The sequence below is a fragment of the Nelumbo lutea genome, chromosome 3 (genome assembly GCF_056320005.1).
Source record: "Nelumbo lutea isolate HS-2025 chromosome 3, American lotus-T2T, whole genome shotgun sequence".
Taxonomy (NCBI): domain Eukaryota; kingdom Viridiplantae; phylum Streptophyta; class Magnoliopsida; order Proteales; family Nelumbonaceae; genus Nelumbo; species Nelumbo lutea.
Genome location: NC_142686.1, coordinates 54,554,276 through 54,566,651, shown reverse-complemented (window position 1 = coordinate 54,566,651; position 12,376 = coordinate 54,554,276). Strand labels below are relative to the sequence as shown.

The 12,376-nt window shown below is 35.0% G+C and overlaps 1 protein-coding gene and 1 long non-coding RNA gene across 3 annotated transcripts; both read left to right on the top strand.

Moving 5' to 3' along the window:
* Window positions 1–3,347: 3,347 nt before the first annotated feature.
* Window positions 3,348–4,428, top strand: LOC148865041 (uncharacterized). The gene is made up of 3 exons (XR_016110847.1): window positions 3,348–3,535; window positions 4,002–4,122; window positions 4,410–4,428. It is a non-coding gene; the product is annotated as an uncharacterized LOC148865041 (long non-coding RNA).
* A 986-nt stretch (window positions 4,429–5,414) lies between these two features.
* On the top strand, window positions 5,415–11,985 carry LOC148865040 (uncharacterized). 2 transcript variants are annotated; one of them, XM_088981383.1, is made up of 4 exons: window positions 5,415–5,555; window positions 8,553–8,796; window positions 8,882–8,924; window positions 11,555–11,985. In XM_088981383.1, the coding sequence occupies exons 2-4, from the start codon at window positions 8,560–8,562 to the stop codon at window positions 11,674–11,676; spliced, it is 402 nt and encodes a 133-aa protein (XP_088837509.1). In that variant the 5' UTR covers window positions 5,415–5,555; window positions 8,553–8,559; the 3' UTR covers window positions 11,677–11,985. The 2 variants fall into 2 exon arrangements, with proteins under 2 accessions (XP_088837509.1, XP_088837508.1); XM_088981382.1 differs by having other exon boundaries at window positions 5,433–5,555; window positions 8,531–8,796.
* Window positions 11,986–12,376: the final 391 nt, after the last annotated feature.

Sequence of the window (12,376 nt, the reverse complement as noted above, 5' to 3'; positions counted from 1 at the left end):
CTAATTTCCTTTATCAACCATTCAAACGTTAACAAATAATTAACAGTCTTAAATCTTTGCCTCTTCTATTCAAGAAAGTTGGGGTCACCAGAATGCCCACTCAAACGCAACCCTAACTTTTTTGAATGAAAAAGGCAAAGTTTTGGGACTGTTAATTTTTTATCAATGTTTAGATGGTTGATAAAGAAAATTAAATAACACTTGAAGGGCATTTGTGTCTTTTTCAAATGCCACTTAATGGCTGGTTAAGAGCTAGTTAACGGCAGGTATTGGATTGTCATGTTAAAATTTGGATACTAAATTGTCGCATTTTAAAGTTCGGAGGGCAAAATGAAACTAAACCCAAAGTACAAGGTACTAATTGAGAATTTTCCCAATAAAAACAACTGCACCCCCACAGATACATGAATCCTGTTTCGTCATTCCATTTGATTATGTGTGCAAGAAGGTATTTATTGAAAGTGTAGAATGGGCTTTTTTTCATGCATGCAGGGGCAGAGTTAAAATTTTTTTATGAAGAAGGCCAAAATCTAAATTGAATCAGGAGGTAGGGGGTATAAATATGAATGGGCTCATATGAATGGGAGTGGGGAGAGGGGGGAGCCATATTTCCTAAGAGATGTGTGAATCCAATTCAGAGCAGGTAGAGAATGGATAGGAAAAAATAAGAGATGTATGACTCCAATTCATAGTGGGTAGAGAGTGGATAAGAAAAACTGAGTAGGAAATCCCGCCTGCCATGGAACTACGTGTTCCACAATGTTAAATTAAGCGCTTGTTCTATTTCTGTGGTTGAAAAAGATGTAGTTCATCTTAGAACACATTACACTAGCACTGCATGGTGTGTTCGACAACCATAGTTTTAGAACACACCCTGCATTACGTAGGCTGTAGTGTGGCGTGTTTTAGGATGAAGCACAAGAAATGGTATGTTGTTCATTATGGTGTGTTCTTAATAGAATATGCTAATGTGTGATAATATAAATTGATATCAATACCATTGATCATGTATCAATACATATGTGTATGTTATATGAGTCACATTTTACAATTAATAAAAGAATTTTCAAAGCTAGTTTATACACCTAAAGTATCATAAAATCAATGTTTTAAAAACTGGCTAAAAGGCCAAATCATTTTTCCGGGTCATTAGTTCAATAATCTGAGTCGAATGGGTCAGATCGTGCCATGTTATCATTATATATATAATCATGTAATATATGTATTATTTTATATTTTAATTTATTTTTAAATTTTTATTTGTAAAAATATTAAAATTTTAATTTAAAGCCAAAAAAAAGTTTTTTTCACAAAAATAGTGGGGCAAGGTGCACTAGGATGTATATGTTCAAAAAGTTTCCTAAAATAAAAAACCTAATCAAACATCAGAGCACAAGATTATAGCCTTTAGAAGTTTTTGCATATACATTTAGTGTGCAACCCGTGACCTGATCACCAGGTTGAACGGGTCAATGACCCAATTGCCTGGGTTGAACGGTTTTTGACCAATTCTTGGGTTTTAGTAGAATTGGACCTAGAGTCATGGTGGGGTGATGGTTTGAACTAGAGCTATAAACGAATCAAATTCAGATCGAGTTCAACAAAATCCAAATCTGATTCAATTATTGAAAACTTGCATCTGAATCCAATCCAAAACACAATCGGACTTGAAGACCTCGGATTCGAATTCAAACCCTAACGGACTTGGATAGATTTGAATTTAATTTGACATCACTTCAATTTTTTAAATACAAAAATAAGAAGTTAATTACTTTTAAACTTTTATATATAATAAATTAATGTATTATAATATATTGAATTTATTATATATACAAATTCATATATAATATAATATATAAAAAAAATACTTTATGCTTTTAAATATAATTTTATAAGTTTTATATATATTCAAATCAATAAATATTATAATATAATTGGATTCAAATTTTAATCGAATCAGATGGAGTCAAATATAAATCCAATTTGATTATTAATCGGATGCAAATTGAAAAATTCAAGTCCGATTTAATTACATAAATACAACATTTGAACCCAAGCTAATCAGATCGGGCTATAGAGTTTTTAGGTACCATTGACAAGCCTAATTCAAAATGGTTCAACTGGTTGTGCCAATGATAGGTTGAAAACATTGCATAATTAGTTAAACATAATAAAAAATAATATAAGTATAATGCTATAAAAATAATTATTAAAAATATATCAAGGAGAATAAAAATAATATATAATATGAGTAAATCTAATATATAAAAATAATAATTAATTATTAATAGTTATAAAATTTTAATTTTAATACATTTAATAAAAAATAATCAAATAAAAAAACTTTACAAAGGTCAACAAAAAGTATAAAAAATAATAAGGGCGAGAATCAAAGAATCAAAAATAAAATAGAGGAGGGGTGTGACATTTTAGAATGATGTTTTTCCATGGGCCCGATCCGGTTTCCTATCCAATTATCTCGGATTTGAATAATGTATTTAATGTATTTATGCAATTAGATCGGATTCAAATTAGATTCCATTTGATCTGACTAAAATTTGAATCTGATTGTATTATAAAATTTATTGATTTAAAATAAAAATTTAATACAATTATATTTTTATATATTGTATAAAAAATTAAAACATAATCGAATTAAATCTAAATCTGTCAGAGTCCATTAGGATTCGAATTCAGATGAAAGCTTTCCTTAATCGGATCGGAATAGGATATCCGGTTACAGGTAGGGCTGCAAGTCGGGCCGGGTTAGGTCGGGTTGAGGCCAACCCTAACCCTAACCCAACCCAACCTTCAACTCGACTAACCCAATCCTAACCCTAACCCTTACTAAATTCCTTCAACCCTAACCCAATCCGAAGTCAACCCTAACCCAATCCAAAGTCAATTTTGGGTCGGGTTGAGTAATGGCTTACCATAGATCTTTCTTGGTTAGTCTTTCTAGTTAGTATCAAGTAAAGTGCTCATCTTAAAAGAAATACATGATACTATGATACTATGTGGTGGAGGGTATACAAATATCATGCATCTAAACAAATCAATGTATGTTATATATTACATATAACGTATATTAGTGAGGTTTGAATTGAATCGATTGACTAAGGGGTCAACCCTAACCCAACCCGAAGTAAAGTCGGATTCATGAATTTCAACCCTAACCCTAACTCGGACATCAACCCGACCCAAACCCAACACAACTTTTTCGGGTTGGGTTCGGGCCAACCCCGGCCCAAGTTGCATCTTTAATCACAGCCCTTCTTGAGTGCCGAACACCTCTTAAAAATGAACACGTGTCTTTCTTTAACACGTGTGAAGAGAGGCATGATTGTCCTTTTCCCAGAGAAAAATAGATGTTGGGCACAAAAGCCCTGGTTTTTCCGATCCCCCTACCGCCGCATAGTCCACAGACGGCTGACCAGGGAACGCCTCTACTCTACTCTACTCTAGCACTCCGTTTTCTTCCCCTTCCTCCTACCGACCCCCAAATTTAGCTTTGCGTCCGCCCATGATCACGAAGGTTCTCGGATTTTCGTCCATTTCCTTGCATTGAATTTGTTTCAGTAATTTGTTTTTGTGTTTCTTCCTTTTTCTTTTGAAGCATTTGTTTGTTTTTCATTTGACAAGGTTGCGATAATATTTATTATCTTTGATTTTCGAAAAAAAAGTTATTAATAAGAGATTAAAGAGGAACATCACTTCCAGAAATTGATGTGTATTGTGAGAAATGAAAGCATTCGTTTAGAGAAATTCAAAATAAAATCAAATTTAATAAAGACGATGTTTCAGGTTCATTCTTTTGTAGGGTTGGTTTAGGTATCTCTGACAGGTTTCATCGCAATGTTTTTCAATTAATTTGGTTGGTTGCCTTCACAATCTCAACTGCCCAATGTGACATTTCAGCTAAAGTTTTGCATCTATCTCCTACGTTAGTGATCAACAGATTACATATATGAATTAATAGTTGTATTTTTGTTTATGCCCAGCATTTTTAATTCATTGATGTACAAGCACTCTTAACCTGGACTTGCGGATAGTTGCACAAATACTATACTTTGGATGGTTACAGCTCTCATTGAGGTTTATTGACACTGAACAGTTTCGGAGGTAAGCATGATTATTTTTTAATGATTTGTGATTTCTTTCCTTTTTGATTATTCTCCCAAATTTTTGGGTTATTTTATTAATTTTGTAAACCATGCAAAGACTTTGAAGGTATGTGGTCTTTTTTTTGGGGTTAAGCTTGAGGACTTGTAATAATCAATTTTTATGTGTATTGATCTAAAGGAAAAATCTTAAGAATTAGTAGGGCTATTCAAACATCGTTTCTATTTCTATAGAATAGAAATATGTTTCTCAGAAACAATTTGCCAAACAGGTCAGTTATTTTTCAGGAATAAGAAATAGGTTTCCTGTTCCAGAACAAGAATTTCCTTAGAAACAGAAATATGCAGGAACGATGCCAAAGGGGGCCTAAGTATACTTTTAATTCTTTTATTGTATTTGTTATTAATGACTCTCAAGTGAACTCCACTCCTAGGTTTACTAAGCTTGGTAAAAAATCTGAGTTGGCAAGTATTGCTGCAATCCTGAAAGGACACTTTATGGTGTTTACCCAATTGACATCACTATCACTAAACCTGATGAAAAAACTAATTGCTTCAAGGTCTCTTAATTTGTGCTCATGTTCCTTTCTATTGGGAGACCAACAACCCATTGCCAACCTCTAAAAAAGGTCATCCATGGAGAAATGGGCAAACATGTCCATGTTCTTCACCCAATGCACCATTTTGACTGCAATACTCTAAATAATATCTTCCTTTTTTTTTTTTTTTTTTTTTTTCTGATTTCTACCTTACTACGTTTTTTCCATTCAACTATTCTTGTATTTCTTTCTTCCCACACCATCCAAATAACTACTGCCCTTGTTCACTGCGGCATCATTTTTTTTTGCTTCCATTTTACCCATGCTTTCATTCTTTTCTTCTTTTCTTTTCTTGTTTTTCTTTCCCTTATTTTTTTATACTGTATTCTATGGTGGGTTTCCTTCAGAGTCACCTCTGATCCGGAAGCTCTTCTGTCAGTCATGCTCCTGTGATCATCTTCTGCTTATGATTTGATCAGTAATAGTAAGTTAGTAACTTTATTAAATAAAAAGTATTAAAGATGTACAAAGAAATGTTAGTAAGTCTTCCATAAATTCTCACGTCTTTGTATTTGCTTGCATACAAGGGCGGAGCTAGGTTTAGGTATCTCTGACAGGTTTCATCGCAATGTTTTTCAATTAATTTGGTTGGTTGCCTTCACAATCTCAACTGCCCAATGTGACATTTCAGCTAAAGTTTTGCATCTATCTCCTACGTTAGTGATCAACAGATTACATATATGAATTAATAGTTGTATTTTTGTTTATGCCCAGCATTTTTAATTCATTGATGTACAAGCACTCTTAACCTGGACTTGCGGATAGTTGCACAAATACTATACTTTGGATGGTTACAGCTCTCATTGAGGTTTATTGACACTGAACAGTTTCGGAGGTAAGCATGATTATTTTTTAATGATTTGTGATTTCTTTCCTTTTTGATTATTCTCCCAAATTTTTGGGTTATTTTATTAATTTTGTAAACCATGCAAAGACTTTGAAGGTATGTGGTCTTTTTTTTGGGGTTAAGCTTGAGGACTTGTAATAATCAATTTTTATGTGTATTGATCTAAAGGAAAAATCTTAAGAATTAGTAGGGCTATTCAAACATCGTTTCTATTTCTATAGAATAGAAATATGTTTCTCAGAAACAATTTGCCAAACAGGTCAGTTATTTTTCAGGAATAAGAAATAGGTTTCCTGTTCCAGAACAAGAATTTCCTTAGAAACAGAAATATGCAGGAACGATGCCAAAGGGGGCCTAAGTATACTTTTAATTCTTTTATTGTATTTGTTATTAATGACTCTCAAGTGAACTCCACTCCTAGGTTTACTAAGCTTGGTAAAAAATCTGAGTTGGCAAGTATTGCTGCAATCCTGAAAGGACACTTTATGGTGTTTACCCAATTGACATCACTATCACTAAACCTGATGAAAAAACTAATTGCTTCAAGGTCTCTTAATTTGTGCTCATGTTCCTTTCTATTGGGAGACCAACAACCCATTGCCAACCTCTAAAAAAGGTCATCCATGGAGAAATGGGCAAACATGTCCATGTTCTTCACCCAATGCACCATTTTGACTGCAATACTCTAAATAATATCTTCCTTTTTTTTTTTTTTTTTTTTTCTGATTTCTACCTTACTACGTTTTTTCCATTCAACTATTCTTGTATTTCTTTCTTCCCACACCATCCAAATAACTACTGCCCTTGTTCACTGCGGCATCATTTTTTTTTGCTTCCATTTTACCCATGCTTTCATTCTTTTCTTCTTTTCTTTTCTTGTTTTTCTTTCCCTTATTTTTTTATACTGTATTCTATGGTGGGTTTCCTTCAGAGTCACCTCTGATCCGGAAGCTCTTCTGTCAGTCATGCTCCTGTGATCATCTTCTGCTTATGATTTGATCAGTAATAGTAAGTTAGTAACTTTATTAAATAAAAAGTATTAAAGATGTACAAAGAAATGTTAGTAAGTCTTCCATAAATTCTCACGTCTTTGTATTTGCTTGCATACAAGGGCGGAGCTAGGGGGACCCCCCCCCCCCCCCCCCTTATAACCTGTATTACTAATTACTATTACCTATTATTTTGCAAAATAAAAGCATAACTAAACCAAGCAAAGAACCCGGTACCCACTGCCTAGAACCACTTGGAATAAGTTTGAACACTGCCCAGAAGAAAAACCTGGAACTGTGGAACCAGAGACTTGCATAGGTTACAAGTTTGAACAACCAGATTTTTTTTTTTGTTCTTGTCCACTGTTCAAGTTTTTCTTGGAAGATTGAACACTGCCCAACAACCAATAGTGCCTAGAAGAATCAGATTCCAGAATGTCCAGCACTGATAAATTGTTGAATACTTGAATTTAATGAATTTGATTATTCGTTAATTTGCACAGTTGAAGTTGAGCTTTTGATATTTTAAGGAGTTCGACTATGATGCTGGAAAGATATGATACTGAAAAAACTTATAACCAATCAACCGGGGTCATAAAAGTGGTAAGAAATCATGCGGGTTTTCATCTATGGGGGCTTTGATTGGTTTCTAGCATAATATATTTTCCCTTTTTAAATTCTTGAATTGGATACAAAGACTAGTAGTCTACACAACTCAAGTGCATAGCAAGTAAATTGTAAAAGTTTTTTTTTTTTTTACCTTGAATCTCTTCCATTTTTAAAGTTATTTTTATCATGTAACTGATTAATTAGAGGAGTCTAAGACTGATTTTGAATTTTTTTTTCTAATTTTTTATTGTTAGTTTGTCATTGTGTGCACATTGGAATTCCTTCATTCAACACGCTGGAAGATGGAATACCAAAAAAAAAAAAGATTTTACATTACAGATTTGAGATGCAACTTAATAAATTATTTGGATTTTTTATTTTATTTATTGGTGTATTTTTTTATTAGCTTTCCTCTATGAAGAGCCTAAAGGTTAATGAATGAGACTGAAGAATCAATTTTGAAATACACAAGCATTAGCCCACCTGCCTGGGCTAATGGGACTTTTGCATAGGCACATGCCATGACCTGCCCAATGCATGCAAGCACTTGCATGACCAAACTTGCATCCCCTGTCCACTGCCTGGGCTTGCCTAGTGCCCAGCCCACCCACCTGCACTTGGCTACCTGCCTTGTGCCCTTACTCAACCCACCCACCTGCCTAGTGCCCTAGCCCACCTGCCATGGCCTAGCCACCCGGCCCCCTTGTAATTAAAAAGGCGAAAAACAAGGAAATCCAAATTTAAAAAAGAAAAATATATAAAAGATTAAAAACAATTGAAAAACAATAGAAAACACTCAATAAATGTTTTTCTTCTTAATCAAGGAGTCAATGACAATAGGAAAACACTCAATCAAAACCGTAAAACCACTTAACAGTTTGATGAGTGAAACAATTTTATTATTTTCAATATATCATCTCGAAAATAACAGAACAGAAAATATCTAACGAAAATAAATGTGTAAACATAATTAAAAAAATAGAATTTAGTTACAAGATTCAAATTAGAACTATTGAACTAATAAGCAACAAAACCACAACATTTTGAATTAGGAGCTAAGGAGATCTTGAAAGTACAAGAAAAAGATTTGTATATTAACTTTAAAATTTTGGAGAAAAAAATCTTGTATATTAACTTTAGAATTTTGGTATTTAGAATCATGTATTAGATTTTATTTTTTTTGTTAGCATTTTTATTATGAAAATTAGGATCCATGTTTAAGTAAGCATATTAGCTTTTGGCCCCCCTAAGAAAAAATCCTGGCTCCACCCCTGCTTGGATATGCACGTGTGCATGTATTTGGGGGTCATAACATGATTAATTTAACTAGAAAGTAATAATTAAAATTTGAAGGAGGTCTTACAGTGTATGAGATGGTGATTCTCAGAGTACTGATGGAGAAAGCACTTGGTCTCTTTAAGCATTCACTCACTCTTATTAGAAGTTTCAGTACTTCTGTTCCTTCAACAACTGCTGCAGCAACAGGTGCATCAAAAAAATTGAAACGCAGGAAGAAGAAAAACCTCTTCGAAGTAGCTCAGTTTCTTCCTAATTGGGGAATTGGGTATCAGATGGCAAAGATTCATTGGACTGGAGTATCTTATCAGATCACCAAGATCAATCTTTATAAGGTTTATCTTTCTGGGCCTTTTCAGTTGAATTTATATTTCTTTTTGTAGATTGTTTATCTTATTAGGTTTGTTGATTTCCTTGTAGGATGGTAGACATGGTAAGGCATGGGGAATTGTCCACAAAAATGGTGAGCTCTTGCATCCCTCAGCATTTCCCCTTTTTCTTTGTAGCTATAAAATAGCTTTTCTAAGGCTTAAAAAGAGCTTGTTTTACCTCCAAAGGAATACCATTTGGCATGGATATCTTGTTATATAAAATATTGCTTTTAGGATGAAACAGTGAGGTTGACTTGACCACTTACAACTATACAAAGGATTGGCTGTTGATAGAGTGGAGTGGCGGGAAAAAAAAGATTATTGTAACCAACCCAAATAGGTGGGCTATGTCTTTATTGAGTCTTTTGTGTGGGTTTGTGTGTGTGTGTGTGTGGAGGGGGGAGGGGGGTAAACCAAATTCAAGTAATCTCATGGCTTTTCTGTGGTGGGTCATCTTCACCTTTCTGGTGTTTTGTACAACCTCTTGGTTGAGGTCTGACATTCTCACAAAAGTTGAATTTGGGCTGTTAGACCTTGGGCTAATAAAAGCAGAAAAGTAAATAAGATCTATAAAGCTCAGGTTGGGACACCATCATGAGGACTTCCTTGTAGGTTACTCATCGTTGTGCTCCATTAGCCCAGTCATTTTGACTGTGGAGTCCTAAGGACATCTGTAGACGTCCCAATGAACTTCAAGGTTTTCTCAAAGGTCATATTTAATGTTTTACATATGTTAGTTATCTTGGTGGATTAGCAGTTGGGAGAGAAAGGATTCCTGTTTCCACAAAAATCTTAGTAGCTTCCTTTGTGACTAAAAGTGTGGATTGTGACTACTAATCAAGGCAGAAGTATATTTTACAGCTTCCAGTTGGACCAACAGACCCAACAATGAGTCTGGGTTGAGTGTACTCAAAGTGTCAAGTGTGGCAACTAAGTTCCTTAGCATCTGTCATCAAAATTGGTGACACCTAATCAAGTGGGAAACTGTAGGTAAAATGAAGAAAGCTGGTGGCTTAGGGTTAGGCACTGAATTTTCATTGTGTAGATAAAACTTGCCAAGCAATGAAAAGAGAAATCTCACCATGAATTGCTCATTCATGGTCCATTTTGATTAGGACATCTGATCAGAGAGGCTAAGCAACTAATGACCAACGTGAACTGCTTATTCAAGTGGGTCCTTAGAGCTGCTAATAGTCTGGCAGATGCCCTAGCTTGAGCTGGGGCAACTAGAGATGGTTTGGTGTGGTGCTACTTGGTCCAGGGTCAGAGAAATGCAACTCTGTTGGTGGAATTTTTATAGCTACTTTGGATGTACCTCCTGCCCTCAAGCTGTCCCGATTGAAAGGAAGAAGCATCAATTTCAATTGCAAGGACATGGGCTCATGATACTTTTGACAGTATTTGAGTTGAATTGGGCCTCATGAGCTCCTCAAAGAATCAAGCTGGATCTTGACGGGAGTTCTTATGGTAATCCAGGACCTTCTGGTATTGGAGGGATGGGGAGTAGGTGGAGAGCTTCTAGAGATGGTAATGGAAGTGTTGGCATTATACTCTAGGCAAATAGGGGAGTGTGACTCTTTGAGGGTGGAAATTTTAGCCATCCTTCCATGGTTGAGGCTAGCAAAGCAACTGGGCTTGTGGCAAATTGAGGTGGTAGGCGACTCCAGTCCAAACTGGTAGTAGAATGGATAACAAAGAAACAATTTGGGGCTTTGGACCCATAGACAAGCCATGAAGGAGGTGAGATGTTTATTAAGGGAGATTGGGGTGAACTTGAGATGGACTAGAAGATCAGGAAATGGTTTAACCGACACTTTAGCCAAACAAAGGATTAATAGGGTGCAATTATTTTGGGTGGCACTGTAATAGTATCTTCTTTTTATTGGGGTCATCACTCCCTTTGTCGTAGGATGCTTGGCATACTGTACTCACCTTTAATTATTGAATACAAATTACTATTTCCAATAAAAAAATGTTATAGTTTAGTCTCCTGAAGAAGCAGATTTTCAGTTGCCACTTCTTTAGTTTCTTAAGCTTAATTTAACAGTAAAGAAGAAAAGGAGAGAAGATGTTGAGAAAATGTTTGAGAGAATTGAAATTAGTTTATAAGATGACTAATACTGAGTGTAGATAGACCCGACTACCTTCATACACATAACACATCTGTACAAAATAAAATTAACTGAAAAGAAAAAAAAACACCCCTCACTAAATGCCTGTAACTTCTAACAAGGTAGCCACTGCATTTCTTCTTCAGGCCTCAAGCCTCTAATATTCCAGGAGGTTATTTTTTAACTTATTATTTCGGATTGATTAATTAAATTCTCTCTCTTTTTCTGTTCCCACCAATTAGACCTGAACCATTGGTTGGACCTTGAACTACCTGACGAGTTTACTCATCCTCATGTTTTACATGTTTATGTATTTATTTATAGGCACACAGTGATGTTTAGATAAAACATAGCTTCAATCCTATTTTTACATATTTTCCACGTATAGCTCAGTTCTCTCCAAGTGGTTCAATTTTTTTTCTCATGTTTTTTCCTTGGGTGTTAACTAGAGTACCCTTGTTGCATAGGGATTGGCTTTCCTCATTCCAGTGTATGCTTATTTTAGTGATCTGACTGTCGTGATATGCCTAATTTAATGTTCCTCTCAAATTTGTTTAGTGGATATATGTTTGCAACTCAAGTAACACTTATCATTTGAGATTCTAATGCAGGCATCCCAGCTGCGGACGCTCCAAAGAAAATAAGTGGGGTTCACAAACGCTGTTGGAGGTACATTCCAGAATCAAAGAAATCAATAGAAAGCCGTCCAGAACCAGAAGCTCAAGTAGCTTAACGTCCCATACTTGATGTTCTGATGGAATGGGTTGTCTTTATTGCGTGGGTTTAATTGTTAAATATGGTGGTGGATGGTGATCAGTTTGAATCAGTGTGGTCAACGGGGTTAAGACTAAAGACTTGCCCACATCTGATCGAATTTTGTAATGATTATTTCTAAGTTCAGAACTAAGCATGTAGGCTTGCTGTGTTGTCTAAATAGGGTGATCAGAAGTGTGGAATTTATTCCTAACATTTCTCGTGCACATACCTTGCAAGAGCAGATTTTTTATTGGTAATAAATTAACAACTAACTTTCAGGTCGCAAGAGCAGATTTAATCCGATCTTTTTTCTTTGTCTTTCACCCCACCTGGAGGGTAAAAAGAAAAAAAAAAAAAACAAATAGAAAGGAAAAAGTTCACAGATCTTTGGGCATAACAGCATCCCTTGGGCCATGTTTAGTTTGGTAGAAAAATGGAAAATAAGAGATAAACAGAGTTCAGAAGTTCTTAACAAAATTTATGGAACTCATTGAGAACTTTACCTAAACTTTTTACAACTCTCTATTTCTATTTTTTTATCAAACCAAACATAGCCTTGATGATCTACTTTTGCCTCAAAATGTGAACCCTGAATGTTTTTCGCCAGGATAAGCTAGACCAGGGCATCAGTGCATCATATATCGAGCTTGCATTTTAGGCATTATATCAACTGAATT